We start from the raw sequence: 22,421 nt of genomic DNA, 5'->3' as shown, positions 1-22,421 counted from the left end.
TTGTATTACATGTGATGACAGGAAAATTGGAATACTTCACCTGATTTTCTTTCTATTAGGGAATGTCATTTTTAGGGAGCCAGAAAGCACAAATACCTGCTTCCCTTTTGTTCTTTTTGTTTTAATGAGTGTGTTTTCATCAAAGGAAAGAAAGGGGCGGTGTGCCGGAGGGTAAGAAAAGGAGAGTTGCCATATCCAACCGTTTCTCTTACCAAGACAATTATGACCATCATGAGCCAACTTGAAGCCATCAAAACAAGTGCAGCGATAATTGCCTGGAATATTCAAACAGTCGTGGACACAGCCTCCGTTGAGTTCATTTTCACATTCATCAATGTCTAAAGAGTAAAATACAATTAAGTCAGATGGTATTATTTCCTTCGTGAAGAGATTTATACATTCACCTATTATAACCAGCCACCTCATTTCTAGCAACCAAATCTAAAGATACAGCACCCACAAGAGGGAAGTAAATATGGACAAGACCATTCAGTTTTTAATTTATAATTACAAAAGACCAGATACAACGCACACTAAATGCCCACACACAGCAGTCTAAGATTAATGGCACATTTACTCTATAAGAGCATTATGCAGCTATTTTCTTTAAAAAATAGAATGAGAAAGATCAAGCTCTATCCACAGTTAGGTGCAATTTCTAGCAGATAAGTGAAAAAAATCACAATGTGTAAGAGTATTTGTAATATGTTACTTTTGTGTAAAAATATAAGGATGGATAAAAAACACCCACACATAAAAGTTCAGCATGCTCTTCCTGCAGAACATGACCAACTTATGCTAAAATTTATAAAGAAATTTGAAAGATACAGAAGAGTGAAACAGTTTAGACCTGTGGGACTAAAGACAGACATCAAATAAATAGGACATAATTGAGTGTCCAACTGTTTTTATGATTGACTTGATTTTAGCCATTTATTGTAGCACTGTAGCACTGTCCTCCCAATGTTCATTGATTTGCTGGAGCGGGCCCAGTAACGTGTCCATTTTTGAAACTTGTTACTGTGTTTAGCATATTGGATACGTCACAGGTAGCTTGCCAGGCTTTGCCGTGCATGCAGGTCAGATACTCTCGGTAGCTTGCCGGGCTCTCCAAGAGGGAAGGAATTGAACCCGGCTCAGCCAGCCGGCTGTGTGCAAAGCAAACACCCAACCGCTGTGCTATCGCTCCACCCATTTATTAGCCATTTATTAGGAGGAAATAACCTGTTCAACAAATGCTACAAACCACAGTGCTTAAAGAGGAAAAAAGTAAAATATCTGCCATAGAGGCAGGCTGGGGTGGGGATGGAGTTGGGGGGGGGGGTGCAGGAGGAAAATGGAAGTAGACACTTGTGAAAAGATTGGTGTTGGAACACAGTATGACTGAAACTCAATCATAAACAACTCTGTATCTAAAGACTCAGAGACTATAAAACCCAGCTCCAGGAAGCACACAGCCTCATTTGCGGCCACATGACATCTTATTATCTCATTCCTACTTTGGACAAACTGGCAGGCTACCGAATGTAACCTGCCCACACAGCAGAGTCTGGCAAACTCCCCGTGGCATACCCAATATGCCAAATACGAGTAACAATGATGGGTTTCATTCTCCTAACCCTGAAAGAGCCTTTAATATGGCGCTTTTTAAAAAATCTCAGGGCTAGGACGAAGGAGACGTTACTGGGGCCTGCTCGAGGCAATCGATGAACAACAGGATGGTCGTGATCGTGATCGATCTCACGGTAATTCAATAAAAACAAAACAAAAAACAAGCACTGCAGAGACAACTGGATGGTCATACGCAGAAAGATCAGACTCTAGCCTCATACCACCTACAAAACTCAGCTCAAATGGGATCAGAGACCCAAATGAAAGAGCTAAAATGATGAGACTTTGATAGAAAACATAAAGTTTTTATGAGGTAAATATTTGTGGGGCTGGAGCGATAGCAAAGTGGGTAGGGCATTTGCCTTGCACGCAGCCAACATGGCCGACCCGAGTTCAATTTCTCCGCCCCTCTCAGAGAGCCCGGCAAGCTACTGAGAGTATCTCACCCTCATGGCAAAGCCTGGCAAGCTACCCGTGACATACTTGATATGCCAAACACAGTAACAAGTGTCACAATGGAGACGTTACTGGGCCCGCTCAAGCAAATTGATGAACAATGGGAGAACAGTGACAGTGAAATATTTGTGACCTTGGTTAAGTAATGAAAATTTCGCCCTTCCTTTCCTCCACTGACACTGTTGCTTGCAGGGATAGGGTCACATGCGCTTGCTGTGTCACACACCCATTCTTCTCCTCTGCTCCCTGGGTCCCGATCATCGTAGGTACAAGCCAGTGCACACCCTGGCTGCAGCAGAGACACACTTGCTTACCGGAAGATCTCACTCCTCACCACAGTGCTCAAACATCTTTGGTCAGTTTTGCTTCCCTCCTGAGCTCACGCACAGCTGGCTGCAGGATAGCCAGAAATCACTGCAGCCCTGGATTCACAAATAGCTGAACTAACAGGAGCGTGTTTGGTACATGTGGTAGACTGTATATACTTAAATGTGGGGCTTTATATACTTAAAGAGAAGGTTAAGATTTTTTTTTTTTGTGAGGAGGCCACCGGACTCCACACCAGGCTGTTTTCACTCGGGGTGCCCTAAGGGGGGGGGATGAGAGCCCTCCCCACCCCAAGGGACCCAGCCCTGGCAGCCGACCTCCACAACCCAACCGCCGCCACGCTCCAGGCCACTTTCACACACTCAGGCCGACCCTCACATATGAGTGAACGTATTCCTGGACCGCAACACACCATAAGACACTCCCTACCCATTTTTCATAATTACCACACCATATTTGATGGGGTTCAGACAGCAGACAACAAATCATAGAGGAAAAAATATATATATATGCCTCTCGGAGAGCCTGGCAAGCTACCGAGAGTATCCTGCTCTCACGGCAGAGCCTGGCAAGCTACCCGTGGCATATTCAATATGCCAAAAAACAGTAACAATAATGGGTCTCATTCCCCTGACCCTGAAAGAGGCTCCAATATGGCAGCATTGGGAAAGTAAGGAGAGGCTCCTAAAATCTCAGGGCTGGGACAAATAGAGACATTACTGGGGCCCGCTCAAGTAAATCTATGAACAGCAATACAGTGATACAGTGATACAGTTTGGTGCAGGGAGGAACACACCTGGCAGTACTCAGGGCTTACTCCCTGTGCTCAGGGACTTTATGTGGCAGCTTCATACAAGGTGAGCACACAACCCACAGTATTATCTCTCCAGCCCCAGGTTAAGATTTCTTAAAGTAAAACTCCAAACACATGACCCATAAATTTAACAATGAGTACACTGGATCTTATTCAAAACTGACAACTGTTTTACCTCAAAAGGTCCCATTATAAAAGTTAATACAAACCACAGATTGGTAGAGTATTTGCAAATCCCTATCTCTGATTAAAACCAAAAGCAATTCTTATTACTCAAGAAGAAAAGCAACCTAACTTTAGAATAAGCAAATGATTTGAATAGACATTTCACCAAAGACGCTATGCAAATAGCTTATAAGCACATGGAAATATACTACCATTAATTACAAGGAGAATTCAAATTAAAACAAATGAGATACCATTTCATACTCATTAGAATAGCTATTATAAAAAGGACAGACAACATATGGTGCCAAGAATGGAGGAAAAGATCATGCTCATTGGTGAAGGTATTATAAGATGGCACAGCCACTCTGGAAAAAAGTGTCGAAGTTTCTTCAAAGTTTAAAACATAAGTGTGCCATCTAGCTAGAGCACTAATACAGAGATTAGGCACTGACCTTGTATGCAGGGACACAGGTTCAGTCCCCAGTACTACATATGGTCCCCTGAGCCCTGTCAGAGACGATTCCTAAGCACAGACTTAGCAATAAGCCCTGTGCACCGCAGGGCATGGACCCCAATATTTTTTTAAATCCCTGGGCAAGATGATCAATAGTATAACAGGGAGGGTACTTGTCTAGGTCAGTACAATGCTGACCTGCGTTAACTCACCACACAATCCCCTGAGGACCACCAGAAGTGATCTCTGAGCACAAAGCCAGGAGTAAATCTTGAGCAATGCCAGCTGTGGATCACCCTCCCCCCCAAAAAAAAACACCAAAAAGTATACAATATAAACCAGAAACTCCACTCCTAGATACATCACTTCACTTGTCACTTGTTATCCCGTTGTTCATTGATTTGCTCAAGAGGGCACCAGTAACATCTCCATTCGTCCCTGTCGCGTGTTAGCAAAGCCCAACGGTGTATTGGGAGCTTTTTCAGGGTCAGAAGAATGAGACCCATTATTGTTACTGTTTTTGGCATATCAAATATGTCACGGGTAGCTTGCCAGGCTCTGCTGTGCGGGCAGGGTATTCTCGGTAGCTCGCTGGGCTCTCCGACAGGGAGAAACTCCGAGATACATATCCAAAAGAAAGAAAATTTTATTTCCACAGAAGGACTTGCATTATTCAATGCATTATTATTTTATAATACCCCAAAGAAGAAACTGCCCATAAGAAAAATATAGTATATTCATACAATGAAATACCATCCAACAGCATCACCCCTCATCCCTGCCAGCACCTGTTATCCCCTAAGCACCATACAGTACTACAGTGTTTCCAAGCCCATAGGGAGTGAAGCTATCCCACACACCCAGAGAGAGAGAGAGAGAGAGAGAGAGAGAGAGAGAATGAGAGACGGAGAGAGATACGCATATATTTTAACTACATATATCCTATGATTCTATTTATAGGAAACATCCAGAAAAGGCAAATCAATGCAGATAGGAACTAGGGTTTGCCAAACTGAAACTAGAAACAAGAACTAATTCTCTGTGGTCCTGAGGAATCTTACTGATGTGAGGAAAATGCTTGAAACCAGAGGTTTCACTGTTTGCAACCTGTTTGCCTATTTGTTTCATCCTCCTGTATACAGGAACCAAAAGTACGTGCGATGGTTGCATACCTTGTCTGATTTATCCAAAATTATTTTTTGTAGGTAGAATTACTGAACTTTAGAGTATGTGAGTCATAGTTCAGTGAAGCAGTTAAAAAATAAAAGGAAAATGCACATTCTCCTGTTTCTTTGTATGAAAGAAATGTGAAAGAGTAAACCAGAAACTAGAGGTTGCAGGCCCGCCACGTGGAGGGAAGCAGGAGGAATGAGAAAGCACAGCCGAACCCAAAGGAAGCAACACTTGTCTGAGCACATCTTTTCGGCGTAGGGTCTCAAAACACTGGGATACACACATGATATTTACACGTGCACTTAGTACAATCAACCAGAAAGCCGTGAGAGGCAGGGGACCAAGAGAAAGCTGAAACCAATGAATATGATCTTATTACAAAAAAAATAACATAATCACATGGAAAGGTTAGGGAAGAAAAGTACCAACCCAAGCAACTTAACAAAACAATACCCTAATTGGACCTTGGGAAAGTTAAAAGCAAAAAAAAAAAAAACCATGTGCAAATGCTAGTCAATCTGCTTTATTCACAGGGTTATGCATGAATTTGAATTGTGTGAATGGTTTCTGTATACACGAGGATGAAATAAATAGGCAAATAGGTTGCAAACAATGAAAGACGTTTCTCACTTTCAGAGAAAGGAGTTATGAATAGGCAAAAGGGGAAGATAGAATGAATTTTGTGGGATTGTTTTGAAATTCAAAGTATCAACGTATTAAAATTAAAAATGAAATGTTTTTAATACATGTCAAATGGATGTCAATAATAAATAATGTATTAATGAGTGTCTACACATCTATTTCATATCTCTGTGCATGGAGAGGACCCAGGAGTAATGACACTCTGCTGACGTGAGAACACCAAGTATTCAATTGTGGTTTCTACATATCACTTCTAATCAAAGAAAACAGGGTTCCTTGGCAAAGTGGCTGATTCCACCCAGAGAGGGAAAAATAGATACAGAGCATCTTACACTAGAAAATTAGAAATTCCTAAAAATAAAAAATTAATGGGGGAAGTTGTACCAAAAGGATGCAAAAGACAACTTGAAGAAGCTCCCAATGGTTAAAGTTGGAAAAGTATGAACCAAAAATAAATGTGTGTAATTAAATTAATATCCATGAGTTCATGTCATCATAAATTAATAAATAAATACAAAAATAGATGAGTGCAAAGAGATACATCTCCCTTACACAATAATTCCATTTAATCAATATAAGAGGAACAAACATTATCACAAGGCAGGCATCCGAGTAAACACACTTGCAGGCAAAATCCACAATTAGATGAAAAAATCAGTGGGCAAGTTGTTTTGGGGGGAGGGGAGCCACAGAATCTTAGTCTAGCCCCTAAGTATCTGCCTACATACATGATACATGTATGTGCATGTGTATACATACATATATATATGATATACGGGCACACATTTATAAAGAGAAGAAATAAGCGATTTTATTGTGAACACTGTATCCACAAGGTCCTGAAGGTTGACGTCACTTTTACCAGAGCAGGCTGACATGGAGTGCCTCCTGCCCCCACTCAGACACTCTACCAAGGACACAGCACATTTCTGTATAGTCTTGCCTCACTGTCTTATCTCAAGAAGACACAGGACTTTCTCTTATTGTGTCAGTTGCTACTACATCAACTCTTATCATGAAAAAACATAAGGCAAACAGAAGATCTGAGCCGTATTCATCAAAAGTTTCTAATACAAAGGCCAGTTTAGATTCATCCTTGTTATGGTTGTTGGGCCAACCCAGTTCCCATCCTTAACATAAACAGTAGCAGTGACTCTGACAGAAATCATAACACAAATGGTGCCATGGCTTGGACCCAAGAGACTTAAAAACTAAGAAGCCAAGAAGCACATACAAAGGAGTGACATCTTTGACTAGCTTTGACTATCTTTGAAGACTTCATTTTCTCCTGCTTTCCTTCTTGGAAGGAAGCTTCTGCCTCTGGACTCCTCTCCAAAAAATTCAAACTGAATCAAGACACCCTTACTTTTTAGGTGTTTATCGACCATGATACAAGAACAAATCCTCCTAGAGTTTTAGTTTCATGTGACAATACAAAGAATTTGTGCTTCCTGTTGAGATCTGAATTAACTGGATCAAAAGGGAATAGGAAGGTTCATGGTATATATTTTTGTAAGTTTCATTTTTCTATAATGATCATACATGACCAGTTTGAATATATAAAAGCAACTATGGCAATTGAGAATTAATTATTTTAAACTAAACAGTGAACTTTTTAAATTATAAACTGTTGACAATTTCATCTCATGAGTAACATGTCAAACCCAATAGCTAAGAATAAGACCAGGGACAAGAGTACAGTACAGTGCTCAGGGCATTTGCCTTGCATGTGGCTGGTGGGGGTTCAATCCCGGATACCCCATATAGTCCCTGAGCCTTTCAGGGTGATCTCAAAGTTCAGAGCCAGGAGTAACTGCTGAGCACTGCTGAGTATGGCCCAGAAACAAATACATAAATAAGCAAAAAATAAGACCAACCTTGACAGTTGTCATTAATCATTAGTGATGTAATGTACTAAATATCAATTTTATATCAAAGAAATCCCTTTACTAAATATGATTTTATGTAAAAGAAGTCCCTTTATGGAGAAATAGTACAGCGGGTAGGGTGTTTGCCTCGCATGAAGCCAAGCTGGGTTTGATCCCCAGCACTACATATGGTCCCCTGAGCCTGCCAGGAGTGATCTCTGAATGCAGAACCAGAGGTAAGCCCTGAGCAGTGCCAAGTGTGGCCTAAAAAACCAAAACTAAACTAAAAAATAAATAAAATAAAAGAAGCCCCAAATGATGTCTGTTCCCAAAGAGCACAGTGCAATAGGAAGACCTGGTGAAACAGTAACTGTTTTCTCCTGGAGTATCAACATCTGTAACTCTCAGTACCATCACTCCAATGTCTGATGCAATGAGCTAGAGCCGTGGAATGGGAGAATGATGAGATGCTTCGGGAGAGTTAGGCTTTTGGTGTTCTCTAATGTGGGGAAGAAAGAGAGAAGTTTACCTGTCTGGGAAAACATGACCGTGAAGAAACACCTGAGCTTAACTGCTAGACCACCAAGCCCACTAGCTGTGGACTGACCAAGGACACGCCTCCTCTCACAAGTCAGGTAGGTCAGAGTTTTGCTTCTTGCATAGAGGAAACCATAAATACATAGATTTCATGTCCATCCAAGGAGGGTCAGGAGAATAAGCTAAATGACAGAGCTGACTTTGTTCCACCTGCAGACCAATGGTGCAAACACGGCCACCAGGCCCCTATTTCAGTTCCCCTGGGTCTCAGCGCCCCAATCTGGAAAATGAAGAAAAGAATTGGTGGGGAGCTCCCTGATTAGTCCTGCCACCTCCAGTCATACCCTGATTCCCACCCCAGGAATATCCTACCTTTGGGGAAATCTGGCCTCTAGCCACGCCCTAAACTTCAGAGTTAATGACTGACACTGAGCTGATCTTCAGAGCACACACAACAGCGTTTTCAGCTCCCAGATCTAGAGCTCTAAGGGCTTAAAATATCCCTTTGCACCTATTTTTCCAGGGTCAACTTGCATCTTCAAATGAGACAGGCCCTTGGTGGGGTTCTAAAACAGTTTCCTGGGACCAGAGAGATAGTACAGCAGAGAAGATGCTAGTCTTTGGGGGCTGGAGCGATAGTACAGCAGATAGGGTGTTTGCTTTGCATGTGGCCGACCAGGGTTCAATCCCCACTATCCCATATAATCCCTTGAGCACTGCCAAGAGTAATTTCTGAGCATTGCCAGGTGTGGCCCAAACACACACACACACACACACACACACGCGATGCTTGCCTTGCATGTGGATAATCTAGGTTTGATCATGGTCCCCCAAAGAACTGTCAGAAATGATCTCAGGAATGAGCACAGACCCAGGAGCAAACCTTGAACACCACTAGGTGTGGCTCAAAAACATAAATAAATTAAAACAGATGAACAGAAGTTACCAAACTCAAGTGGCCTTCTTTTCAGAAAGAAAAGAAATTGCTCCACACCTTCTTCTTTAAAGAAACAATCAGAAAGTGTACCCCCCCACCCCCACCCACAACTGCGCTGGATGGTTCAGGGTGACCAGGAGGGGAGTATCACCCTCTCTGGGAAACACTGATCTAGCAGTTACCAGGTCACAACTCCAAAGAGCTGAAAGCCATGGACGGGATGGAACCACACCCCCACACAGGCAGCAGAGGAGGGCAGGGCTCCAGCACCCAGAGAACACTGCACACAAGCCCCCCAGGGAGCTGCAGGCTCCGCTTTCCTGCTGAGCGCAGCTGCTGAATGCCTGCCCAATGCAGAGTGGGATCTAAAGACAGGAAAGCCCCCTGTCCTGGCTTTCAGGAACTACACAAAGGACACCTCTGAGCCAGACAAAATCCCATGACCCATGCAACATGCTTTTCTTAGAGGGAGAGAGAGGGACAGACAGACAGAGACAGAAAGACAGAGAGACAGAGACAGAGGCAAAGAGAGAGAGAGAGAGAGAGAGAGAGAGAGAGAGAGAGAGAGAGAGAGAGAGAGAGAGCCTCTTCTGCTGACCCATCCACTACAGGTCCCCAAACCACTTACCCTCACATTGCCTGCCCCCTCCGTGGTAGCCAGGCTTGCAGGAGCACTTGTAGGAGGTAAGCGTGTTCTGACACAGGGCATTGACATGACAGTCATCTAGCCCTTGAGCACATTCATCCACATCTGCAAAGAAAGAAAGAAAGGAAGGAAGGAAGAAAGAAAAAAAGCCCAGCATCTCCTGGTGTGGAGGCCAAGTCCTGCTTTCCCCAGGCTTCTCCTCTCCCTAGCATTTCCTGACTGCACTCTACTTCACTCCTCATAAGCCCAACTCTTGGATGGACATATTATTTCTAGGCACAGCCTGTTTCTCTGAGAGGAATTCACACACACACACACACACACACACACACACACACACACACACACACACACACACACCAGCTCTCTGGACTTGGCTGATATCCGTGTCCTCCAAAACCCCTGCTAGGTACGGGGCTCCCGTCTCTCTTTCCTTTCACAGCACACCTCACACACGCTTGTGCGGTTTCCCTGCCAGTCTCTCCCTGGAGTGTCTTGATCACAGACGGCATCTGTGTTCCTAGTGCCAAGGGCAGAGTCTGGCACAAGAAAAAGTAATAAATGCCTGAAGACCAGGTTGGGCAAAAGAGAAAAAAAAATAAAATCTCTGAAAACTGAGCTGTGTCCCTTAGCTGTCTCGGGGCTTCTCGTCCTGTGCTCTGAGCCCACCGTCCTGATTAGTCGGTGCAAAGTCTGAAGACTTTCCCTCCCCATCCCCCAAAGCCACGACCGCTGCCCACCCTCTGGAACCTGGACACCGACCTGAGCACAAGAATTCCCTGTGGGTGGGGGTGGGGGGGGGCGGGCAGGGCAGCCCTTCCAGAAAGTCCGTTTACGAGAGAAGAATTTGGAAAGAACTGCAATTTCTCACGGAGTCGGAGCACTTCTCTCGGGTGGCCCCCAAACCCAGGCTGGGTGCAGTTTACGTGGATTCACCGGGTGCTCCAACGGCGGCCACCCGCAGAGAGCACCTCATCCCCACGGCCGGGCAGCCCCCCCACCCCGAATCCCACAGGAGAGCTTTTCTAACCCCTCTCCCCCCCAGAAGGAAGAAAGATCCAGGTGGCCCCGACCTCCCGGGCAGCGACGGGCGGGCCCTCGGTTTCCCCACCTCCCCGTCGAGGCGCGCGAACTGTCATCCAGCCCGGGTGCGAGGTCGGGCCTCCAGGCCTCGGGCCTCCAGTCCCAGCGCTCGGGGGCGCCGTGGGCGGGCGACCGGGCGCGCCCCCGGGGGGGAGCCGGCTGCTCCCCGCGGCGTCCCGCAGCCCCGCGGCCCTGCCCGGAGCCCGGCCCGGGAGCCCGCGGGCGGCGCGCGCCGTGCCAGGTGCGCCCCGGGCGGACACTCACCCTCGGGCGGTGCCGGGCCCGGGCCGCGCGCGGGCTGCACGGAGGCGGCGGCGGCGGCGGCGGCGAGCAGCAGCAACAGCAGCAGCGGCAGGGGCAGGGGCAGCGGCCGCAGCTGCCCGGCCCGGCCGGACCCGCCGCTGCAGGCGGGGACCCCCATGGACGGCGCGGCGGCTGCGGGCGGAGGCGGCGGCTCGGGGAGGTGTGTGCGGGCGCCCTGCCCGCCGCGCTCTCACACCCCGGCCCGGCCCCGCCCGGCCCCCGAGCCCCGGCCTCATTTTCACACGCTCCTGCGGGCCGGAGGGCGGCGCGGGGGCAGCGCGGCCCCTCCCGGTTCCCTCGCTCCCCCGCCCCGCCGGGTGGAGGGGGCGCGGCCGCCGCGGCTCCGGGACTGCTGGGAGCCCGGGCCCCCGCGGGTCCCGAACTCGCTCCCGCACCTTCCTCCAACTCGCACGGACGGTCCCGCCGCTGCGCCGCTCGGCTGGGCCCAGCAACTTGACCCCCGTCCCGCTTGCGGCCATCAGTGCCCTCTGGACCTGAGGGTTCTGAGCCCGTAATACATCCTCCCACCCCCCACCCCCCACCCTGCCACCCAAACCCAGAGCCACCGATGGAACTGGGATTGTGGAGGAGAGGGCGCCGGCCCAACACTTATTTAAGAGGCAGGTTTGGACCACACCAGGTTGTGCTGGGGGTTTACTCCTGGCGGGGCTCCTGGGACGTGGTGAGGGATCGTACACCGTGTCCAAGGCAATTGCTTTAACTAACTCTGTTCTGTCTCCAACATTTTGGACCCTCAGTCGAACTCAGGGAGAGGATGACCCCGGTTTCTCTTCTCAGCCGCAGCACACACGCTGCATTTCTCCATTCTGCCAACCTCACTCTCTGACCTCCCCCTCCACCCCCGTCCACTGAGGACCGTGTTCCCTTTTTGTTGTTTTGTTTGTTTGATTGCTTGTTTGCTTGCTTGGGTACTCAGGGGTTACTCCTGGCTCTGTGCTCAGGAACCATTCCTGGTGGGCTCAGAGGACCATATAGGATGCTGGGGATACATATCGGGCATGTCAGGCTTGCAAGACAAGCGCCTTACCTGCCTTTCTATTGCTCTGGCCCCCAGGTCACTGCCCTTTTCCCATGAGGCACACTCTGCTTGTTCCCTCTCTTACGCATTTCGCTGGGCCCAGAAGCACAGCAGAAGTAAAGCCAGTGAAAGCCCTGAAAGGGAAAGCTAGAAGGTGAGAGTAAGCCTGGGATAGGGGGCAAGGCAAGGAGGGTCCCAACTTTGCTGGGGGTTCAAGTGGAATCTTTGCAAACCCAAACCCACACATGCTGGCTCCCATCCCATGAGAGAGGCACCAGGCCTGCCAGCAGCACAGTCCCTGTGGGGACCCAGGCTCAGATGACAGGCACACACTTCTTTCAGTGTCACTCCGGGGACTAGCATGGCAACACTTGTTCAAGCGCACAACACCCCACTCTGGAGTTTTAAGAGCTTCTATGCAAGAGAAGTTTCCCTAGTGACTAATATATTCCTACTCGTACATGTGTGTATGTGTATGTATGTGCCCGTATGTTCATTCAGGGGAAAAAAATGAAAGTGACCCAAATCCCCACCTAACTCTTACACAAAAGCATGTTTGCCAGGGGTCTATCCCCAAAATGGACCTACCCCCTACCCTGACGGGCTCGGCTCTGCCCCTCAACCCCACTGAGCCCGGCAACCCACACTGAGACCCTCTCTGGGCCCTGGCTTGTTTCTCTGGTTTGTTTTGTTGGAGGTTTTTTTTTTTTTTTGACCTTTTCATCCCCAGTGAAGGCAGACCACTTGCATATCCTTTCTGTCTTTTGCCCTTCCCTCTCACCCTCTTTTGTCTGGTGCAGAGAGAGATTCTCAGCTATTTCTAGTCATAAGGGTGTTTTTTTTTTTTTTACACATTAGTAAATCTTCACTTAGTGAATCGTTGCCTCCGTCTTTGTCTTTGTGTCCTTAATGGGAGTCATAAATTACCGCAGGCTTTTCTCTCCCCTGTATCAGGCTTCATTGCTTTTGAAATGATCAAAGTTATTTTCTTTTAAAATCAGACTAGAAACTGCCCATTGTGTGGCACAGACCTTTTTTCACTGCAGTCAAAGCATATAAATACATAAAGCTGCCCATGAAATGCTCCCCAGAGCCTCCTCCAGCCCCCTTGAGCCTGGTAAAGAAATAAACATGTGCGGCGCTCTCCCCTTGCTGGTCCCCCAAGTTTATGTTGCAAGAGGAATACAAATTCATAAGGATAAGGGTGTGTGTGTGTGTGTGTGTGTGTGTGTGTGTGTGTGTTGTGTTAGTCTAAGAGAGTGGTTTTCAGTCACATTTCTTGAAAAAGTTCTCCAGCACAGATCTCAAAAAAAAAGTTCCAAATCCTATTTTTTTCATCCAGTTTTCCTCACAAATGCACTTTCGGTTCTCAGCTCCCAGACTCCTGACACTTCAGATGAACGGCAATATGGTTTACAACAGGGAATTTCCATAGAGGAAAGGCTCCAGGGGAAATTTGTGTTCAAGTGTTGTTTTCAGTGTTCCAGTGTTGAGAGGGATTTGATGGACCCTGAGCTGCTGGCTGCCCTCTTTTGTCCAGCTGAGGTCCTCATCAATGTCTCTAGAAGACCAGCCACTGTCTCTGGCCAGAGGCGAGTCTCCCCTCCTGCTCTCTCCCTCAGCCTGAGCGGCCTTGAACCCCGCAGAAGGGGAGGAGAAGAGCAGCCCAGCTAGGCCCAGGCTTCTTGCAAAGCCCTTGGAGGTGGTGGGGGGGTGGGGAATTGCTGGGTGTGCCTGTCCCTCTCCGACTTGCTTAAACTCTGCCTTCACCAGCGGCCATTGAACGCCCTTCTTCTGTCACCTGGCAGCTTTGGGTATCTCCTTTAGGAAATTCTCCCTCCTCTCTGTCTGCAGAGCAGAAGGCAAGCTCCTGGTTTCCAGGAAATGCCTGCCTGGCTGTTTTCTTGGGATCCTCTTCCTTGCCCTCCCCCAAGGTCTCCCTAAAGGAAAAATCTGTAGGAAGGCGCTCTCCACTCAGCTTTAAAGCTGTGTGTAAAATTGGCCTTGGGGAGACCTTCACCTCCGTCTCCCACAGACCCCTCAGCATTAAGGTGCTCAAAACCAGACACCTGGGGCTGGAACGATAGCACAACGGGTAGGGAGTTTGCCTTGCACACAGCCAACCTGGGTTTGATTCCCAGCATCCCATATGGTCCCCCGAGCACCTTCAGGAGTAATTCCTGAATGCATGAACCAGGAGCAACCCCTGTGCATCTCCAGGCGTGACCCAAAAAGCAGAAAAAAAAAAAAGACACCTGCCAGCCTCCTTCCTGCCTCCTCTTTCATCCGGCCTCCTGAGAGGCCTTCACCTTCACCAGCTCGGTGGGCTTCTCCATGGCAGCTGAAAAGCCAGGCTGGGGCCAGGGTCGCTGTATTGTTGGAGGCTCTGGGTGCGGAGTAGCCTCAGAGGGTACCCCAGTGACCACCATCAAGACCTACGTCCTGTGCCAGTGCCCAAGGTGGGCAGGCTCTGGGTCAAGTATCAGCTGAGGCAGGCGCGGACCACAGGCTTGAACTGAGGTCTCCTCACTGGGCTGCCAACTCTAATGCCAAATGGACTGCTGGAAGCTTCACATTAGTTCACAAGCTCACGAGGAAAATCCAGTTCAATAAGACATTCCCCAGGATAGCCCCAGAAATTCTGCAGGGACCAGGAGTGGGTTCCCAAGTGACCTAACAAAACTAAGGAGAATCTTCCCACCCCAACCCAGGCCAAGAAGGACCCCGGAGGGGCTGGAGTGATAGCACAGCGGGTAGGGCATTTGCCTTGCACGCTGCGGATCCAAGTTCGATTCCCAGCATCCCATATGGTCCCCCGAGCACCGCCAGGAGTAATCCCTGTGCATCGCCAGATGTGACCCAAAAAACAAAACAAAAAAAAGGACTCCAGAGAAAGCCAGGAGTGGGGAAAACAGCTCACCCCAAATCAGGATCAGCCAAGGAAAAGTTCCCCTCAAAAGGCGAGCAGGTTTAAAAAAGGGCTTTTCCACCTCAGGCCAGGTGAAAAGGCCATTTCAATAATTGACAGCAGCCAGAACAGCTCAGCCTAAACAAAGCACAGCCAAGAAGAAGCCCCTCCACCCAGAACAGTTGTTGGACCAAGGACCCCAATGCCAGGAAAGCCCTCACTAGGCCAGAAAGGACCCAGCTAGGAGGAAGTCAAAGGCAGGAGGAGCAAGGCACAGGGCCGAGGAAAGACAAAGCTAAGAGCCAGAGTTCAAAACTCAAAGCCACCGAGAGAGCAAGGCTCAGTCTCCCTGCCAGAAAGAAGATGAGGAGGCCCCAGGCCCCTACAGAGGCTGCAGTATGGGGGCCGAGGCCAGGCCTCCTCCCAAGGGCAGAGGGGCCCAGGAGAGGCCTGCACTCTGGCCAGGAAGAGGAGGTCAGACACAATCCCAATGCCTCAAACATCCACAGTGGCAGGTAGGAGGGCAATTACCAAGAATTGAGGCCAGAGAGGAGAGAGACTGAGGTTCTGCTAGTTTTTATTCCCCACAAACCATCACTGTTTCACTATCACCTGCTTATCAATAAAGACACTTTGACACTACAGACACACACACACACACACACACACACACACACACACACACACACACCTTTCCCTGGCACTCTCCACACTGAACTCATCCTCTTCCTCAAATCTGTTTCTGTTCAAGGGCACCCTGGCTCAGAGAAGGCCACCACCATTCTGCCAGAGCCAAGTCAGAGCAGGTGATCATCCCAGACTCCATTTCTCCCCGTCCTCACCACCTATCAAATCCCTCCCCTTCTTCCACACCCGTTGTCCACCTCATTGGCCCTCCCCTGGGATGCCTCATTTGTTGTGCTTTGTCTGTAGTCCCTTTCTGGTCTCCTTGTCCGGAATCTCAACCCCTTCTGCATATCACCCACAGTTTCATCACCCAAGTCAACACTCCCAGAGCCAGAGAGAGGACAGGGCTTAAGACACTTGACTTGCATGCATCCCAGTAGTACGTAGGGTCCCCTGAGCACTGCTTGGAGTGAGCACAGAGCTAGGAGTAAACCTTGAGTAACATCAAACAAACCAACACTGTCCTCCCGTTGTTCACCGATTTGCTCAAGCAGGCCCAGTAATGTCTCCATCATGAGACCTGTTGTTACTGTGTTTGGCATATCGAATACGTCATGGGTAGCTTGCCAGGCTTTGCCGTGAGCACAAGATATTCTTGGTAGCTTGCCGGGCTCTCTGAGAGGGGCGGAGGAATCGAACCCTGCTCGGCCGGGCTGGCTGCATGCAAGGCAAACGCCCTACCGCAGTGCTATCGCTCCAGCCCTGCTATCGACCCCAAAACCAAAAACAATAAACCACCCAAAACCTCCCTGGTTACAATCAAACTGGAGCATGTTGGAGGTTTTGCCAAAGTGCTATGTGGCTCTGAACTTATAAGCAGATACCTAGGAGAAATGAGTGTCTATGTTATAATGATTCCTTTCTACTTTTTTCAGCTTCTCTCCCTCCACCTCTCACCCACAGGCCTCTGGCAACCTCTCAGGACATGTACCAGGAGCCGTCACTCCCTGCCTGCATCTTTTCTTTTGCCCACACTGTTGTTCCCTTTGCCTTTTGCTTTCCACTTTGGATAGGTCACGGTCACTTTTATATATATATAAATTTATTGATTTATTTATGTATATAAAGGTAAAGGTAAAGGCCCTCCCGTTGTTCGTCAATTTGCTCGAGCGGGCCCAGTAACGTCTCCATTGGAGACTTTGTTGTTACTGTGTTTGGCATAGCGAATACATCACGGGTGGCTTGCCAGGCTCTGCCGTGCTCGGTAGCTTGCCGGGCTCTCCGAGAGGGGCAGAGGAATCGAACTCGGGTCGGCCATGTTGGCTGCGTGCAAGGCAAATGCCCTACCGCTGTGCTATCACTCCAGCCCATACGTCTATAAATTTATTTATTAAATCACCGCAAAAGCAGTTACAAAGCTTTGGGTTTAAGTCTCAGTCATATAATGATGAAACACCCATCCCTTCACCAGTGCACATCTACCACCACCAAAAATCCCAGTATACCCCTCAGCCCACACTCTCCCCCTACCTGTGTGGCAGATGGTTTCCACATTACTCTCTCTCTACTTTGATTACTTTCAATATTTCGACACCAGACCCACCATTATTATTTGGGATTTTACCCCAACACTCACATCTGCTGAAAAGGCAACATTAGACAATTTTTTTCTATTGCTGATAATGAATAGCATTCAGATTTTGGAATTCTGAAATCTTAATAATTAAATCTGGAGGGATTTCTGCCAAAAGCTGCTGGTTTCCAAGATTTGTTTCTGAGTCTCTGGGATCATGGCTGAAGCAGCTTGTCGAGTAGCCAGAGGGCCCGTTTGTGGGGTCTCATTGGGGCCAGGTAGGGAAAGGTTGCCGCCCCCATTCCAATTGGCCGGCATGTCTCGTAACTGTGGGACCCTACCCGGCCGACCTTAGGCCTCTAGAATATGTTGGACCCCGGGCTGCCAGGGGGAACAGGCCAAGGCACGAAGCAGTCACTTTTTTTAAGAAACAAAATGCAACATCTTGGTTAATAGATATTAGACCCCCACCCAAGGAAAACAGTATTTGCTAAGATGCCCTTCACTAATGCAATGAAGTCTGTAAATTCATCTATCAGTTATCAGCTCCTGAGAACAAATCCACAAAAGAAGAAAGTGCATCTGTTCTCACATACACATTCGTTTCTCCTCTATAGATGGCTTGTATGTCTCCTGGAAGAGTGGATCTGTATATCTGAACTGGATGTGAGTGAGAACATTTTTCTGGTTGCTTTCCTATCTCCATCTGCTTCTTCTTCCTAGCAGACATTCCTCCCCACTGCAGGAAGCTGGTTTCCCTGGGAGGGGAGCTGCCCTCTCCCCAACTGCAGGCTACAGAGCTGACATGAAACAATCTATTTCCTTCCTTCTCTTGGCTAAGGTCACTGATTCGGGGATAAATGTGGGACAGTACTCCTCTCAAAGAGAGCCTTCGCTTGAAGGTCAGCCTGGACTTCTTTGTTCCTGGGCGCTGGAGGGGCTGATGAGAAACTGCAGCCACCACCTGATGTCAGCAGAAACAGAAGGAATAAGCAATACGTAGGGAGGCCACCTGGACATAGTCAGGGCCTCCAGAGCATGACCAGCATACTTCCCCTCGGGTTTGAATTAATATTGATATTACTTATTTGGGAAATTCACTATTTTGGTTTCTGTGTTGTTTGGTTTGGAGGCCACATCTGGCAGAGCTCAGAGACTCCTGCTCAGCGCTCAGGGGTCACTCTCAGTGATGATCAAAAGATTATGTGGAGCCGGAACTTGAACCTGGTGTTTCTTCATGCAAGGATGTACTCTTGCTGGTTTGATCTCTGGCACTGCATATGATCCCACCAGCACCTCCAGGAGTTACTCCTGAGCACAAAGCCAGGAGTAAGATCTGAGCACTGCTGGTGTGGTTCAAAAGCATATTTTTAAAAAAAATTTTCTTTTCCCCTCCTTCCTACCCCCAAAGAACCATCTTAATAAATAGATGCAGTGGATCATTGTGGTTTTTGAATTGGATTTTCTGTACAGTCAAAATATATTTCTATTCAATTCAACTTAAGTCTCCATTAGGAAAATTTGGATGAGTAGCAGATAATCCTCTGAGTGAAGTGGAATAAAAATAATTGGGTAGAACTGTATCCCATCAGGAACCGAAATAATAATGATTGTTTTATTCAAAAGGTTAATGTCATCTTGGTGGATATAGCAGGATTCTCATTTCTTTGGTTCTAAAATCTCCACTAATATTCTCTTTTGCTTACTGAAGGTTAAAAATCCTTCCAATAAGTGCTTAAAATTTTAACAGGAGACATTTCATGAATACTAAATGCTAAATATGATTCTGAGACCTTCACAAGTTTCTCTCATTTAATTTTCATAGAAGCTCCGTGGAGAGCTGGAGAGATAGTAAATGGGTAAGACACTTGCCTTGTATGACCCTGCTCCAATCCCCAGAACCCAAATGGTCCCCTGAGCTGCTGGGATGGCCCTCGGCATAGGGGTAGTGCTGGGGATGGACCTCATGGTCTCACAAGGAGTGTCCTCTACCACACAGCTATTGCAAGTTCTTAAAGAGTAATTTAAACAACCATGGGGCCAGTCCAGGGGGTATCCATACTCAGCAATGCTCAAAGCACCTTAACCCCTGTACTATCTCTCTGGCAGCTTTAAAAAAATTTTTTTTGATTAAAACAAAATTTTTGAAAAGGTATGAATAGATGCTTCTCTGATGTGAAGGGGGGGCAGGGGAAAGCTTATCTCAACCCAGAGACAACATTAAAATTAATAGAGAAACACTCAAAACATATTCACTGAACTCTGAAATAAAATATGATTGCTCTGATATTATGTAATACTTTATAGGGTATTAACTAAATCAACTAGACAAAAATAAGAATATAAAACCCTATTTATTATAGTAACAAAAATAAATGTAATACCTGGTCATAAAGGAATGCAGGAAGAAATATTCAAGGACTATTAAAGAAAAAAATTAAGCACTTCCCAAAAAGTAACTTGCACCCTCTGAATTGATGTTTCCCTAGTCATGAGAATATATTGTAGTAGTTTGGGGGTTTTGTGACTATGCTAAATGAAACTCTCTTGGCACATTATTTTGCATTTAGTTTAGTTTTGCATAAGTGAGGAAAAGAAGATTTTTCACATATTGGGTCCAGAGATGGAGCTCACTGGGCTGGAGGGCATGCTTTTCATGCCGGAGGCCCAGGTTCTATCTCTAACTCTGTGTGAACTCCTAAGCACCACTGGGAGAAACCAGTTCCCCAGCACTGACCTAAGAGTAGCAGGGGGAGAAGGGTCACTTTTTATTTCCATTAATTTGTATTCTTTGCCCATTTGTGGGTTGGTAAGTAGCTGGTATTTGCATGTCAGCATCTTGTAACTATATATGAGAAGCATTATTCTTTTGTGATCTAATTTTTTAAAAGTATACCCCAGTTAATTTTGTATTCTTTGACTTTACAATGGTTTTTAAACATGCAGAGTATTTTTTGGGGGGAGGGAGAGTAACATGGTGGTGCTCAAGAGCTCTTGTCTCAGTGCTTGGGAATCACTCCTGGCAATGCTCAGGGGACCAGGGTGTCGAGAAAACCCGGGCTTCCTGCATGCAGAGCATGTGCCCAGTCTCTTGAGCTGTCTCTTCAGTCCCACAAATTACATTTTATTTTTATGGTTCAACATTAAATTTTTTGTGCCTTCTGGATTTAGGGCAATACTTGCCTTACTACAAAATGAAAATTATTTTCCATTTTTCTTTTAGTATTTTTGAGGTTTTAAAAGTCAAATCTTTTAATTATTTGAAGTTAGTGAAGCATGGAATCAACTTCATTTTTCTTTAAGTGGTTACCCATTTTTCCCCATATCACTTATATAATATTTTCTCCAGTTACTTAAGGTATTAGCCTTATTTCATTGTATGATTTTAAAATTACTTGTGTTTATACTATCCTATGAGCTTTTTATGTCAATGTATTTGCCAACATTATATTGTTTTGATTACTGAGGCATCATAACATATTTTAATAAACAGCAGAGTTAATCTACTTCCTTCCCCAATATTGTTCTTATTTTCCACACTTTTTAATGACACTTTTTATGACACTTTTTAATTCTTTATTTTTATACATAAAATTTCTTTGTTTTCCACTTAAAGTTTTTTTTTTATGTAGGAGTACTGCTATTTATTCAGCCACTGATTAGCTGATTGAATTGGGCATGAACTCCACCTTACTTTTTTTTTCATTTTTTATAATTTTATTTATTGAATCACTGTGAGAGCAGTTACAAAGCTTTCGGGTCTAAGTCTTGGTCATACAATGAAACACCTGTACCTTCACCAGTGCCCATTCTCCACCACCAAAAACCCCAGTATACTCCCACCCCACACCCTCCTGTGGGACAGATGATTTCCACATTACTCTCTCTCTACTTTGATCACATTCAATATTTCGACACCAGACCCACCATTATTATTTGAGATTTTACCCCAATACTCAGATCTGCTGAAAAGGCAACAGTAGACAATTTGCATTCTATTGCTGGTTATGAATAACATATGATGTCACGTGGCTGCAGTAGAGCCATGTGATTTTGAAATTCTGAAATTTTAATACTTAAATCTGGAGGGATTTCTGCCAAAAGCCACTGGGTTTCAAGATTTGCTCCTGAGTCTTTGGGATCATGGATGTTGAGCAGCTTGATCAGGAGCCAGCGAGGCCGTTCGTGGGCGATGACTTGGGGTCTCGTTGGGGTGGGGAGGACAGGCCTGGCTCCACCCCCATCCCGTGAGGCCCAACATCCACTTAAAGTTTAGAATCACTTTAACTAGTTAAAAAAAAGTCTGGGGGCCACAGAGATATTACAGTGGGTAAAACATCTTGCACTCGGCTGACCCAGGTTTGATCTCAGTCACCCCACATGGTCTCCTGAGCACTGAAAGGAGTAAACCCTGAGTACCCCCGGGAGTGACCCCCAAACCAAAAATAATTCTGCTAAATAACACTAAAAATTAAGCCATGGTGAACTGAAACCTGTGTAATATTGCATAATCCTATCCAAGAACGCGCTCAAGGATCACTCTTGGTGGTACTCAGCGTGTCGTATGTGGTGCCAGGGATTGAACCTGGGTCAGCCCCATGCAAGGCTGACCTACTTGCTAGACTACTCTCTGGCCCCCAGGGAACGTTTGACTATGATTTTTGTAGTTGAGGTAACCCAGTTCTCTGATGCTGCTGTTCATGCTTTGGGTGTACAAGTTACCACATCCCCTCCTGCTCTGCAGCCACTGTCACTGAAGTGCCAAAGATTCCACCACGCTATCCTTGTGTCACTTCTGTTCCACCCCTTCCTCGCACACTAGCAACCTCTTCCTCCTGCCACTATAAACCTAATTGTATAGTCAAAGTCAATGAGTTTGTTATTCTTGGACACTGTCCATTCCCTTGCTTTGTTTATATACATATACACCACATATCAGTGAAGTTTATCAGTATTTGTCCTTCTCCCTCTGACTTGTCTGGATTAACCTCTTGATCACAACCTAGAGTGATCCTTGAGCACCAAACCAAAGATAAGCGCTGAGGGGCTAGAGCAATAGCACAGCAGGTATGGCGTTTGCCTTGCACGCAGTCGACCCGGGTTCGATTCCCAGCATCCCATATGGTCCCCTGAGCACCACCAGGGGTAATTTCTGAGTGCAGAGCCAGGAGTAACCCCTGTGCATCGCCAGGTGTGACCCAAAAAGCAAACAAAAAAGGATAAGCACTGAGCACAGTCAGATGTGCCCCCCCAAA

General features: G+C 46.7%; 1 protein-coding gene across 1 annotated transcript in view; it reads right to left on the bottom strand.

The window, feature by feature from the left end:
• SCUBE2 (signal peptide, CUB domain and EGF like domain containing 2) overlaps positions 1–11,182 on the bottom strand; it is a 74,997-nt gene extending 63,815 nt beyond the window's left edge. The window contains exons 1-3 of the mRNA XM_056116097.1: positions 10,981–11,182; positions 9,616–9,738; positions 213–338 (exon numbers count right to left, since the gene is read on the bottom strand). Of these exons, the coding sequence (XP_055972072.1) occupies positions 213–338; positions 9,616–9,738; positions 10,981–11,137 (406 nt within the window). The 5' untranslated portion in view covers positions 11,138–11,182. The remainder of the gene's footprint in view (positions 1–212; positions 339–9,615; positions 9,739–10,980) is intronic.
• Between the last annotated feature and the right edge of the window lie 11,239 nt (positions 11,183–22,421).

This window comes from Sorex fumeus, unplaced genomic scaffold (genome assembly GCF_029834395.1).
Source record: "Sorex fumeus unplaced genomic scaffold, SorFum_2.1 ptg000030l, whole genome shotgun sequence".
Taxonomy (NCBI): Eukaryota; Metazoa; Chordata; class Mammalia; order Eulipotyphla; family Soricidae; genus Sorex; species Sorex fumeus.
The sequence above is the reverse complement of the archived record's forward strand: the minus strand, read 5'-3'. Positions and strand labels throughout refer to the sequence as shown.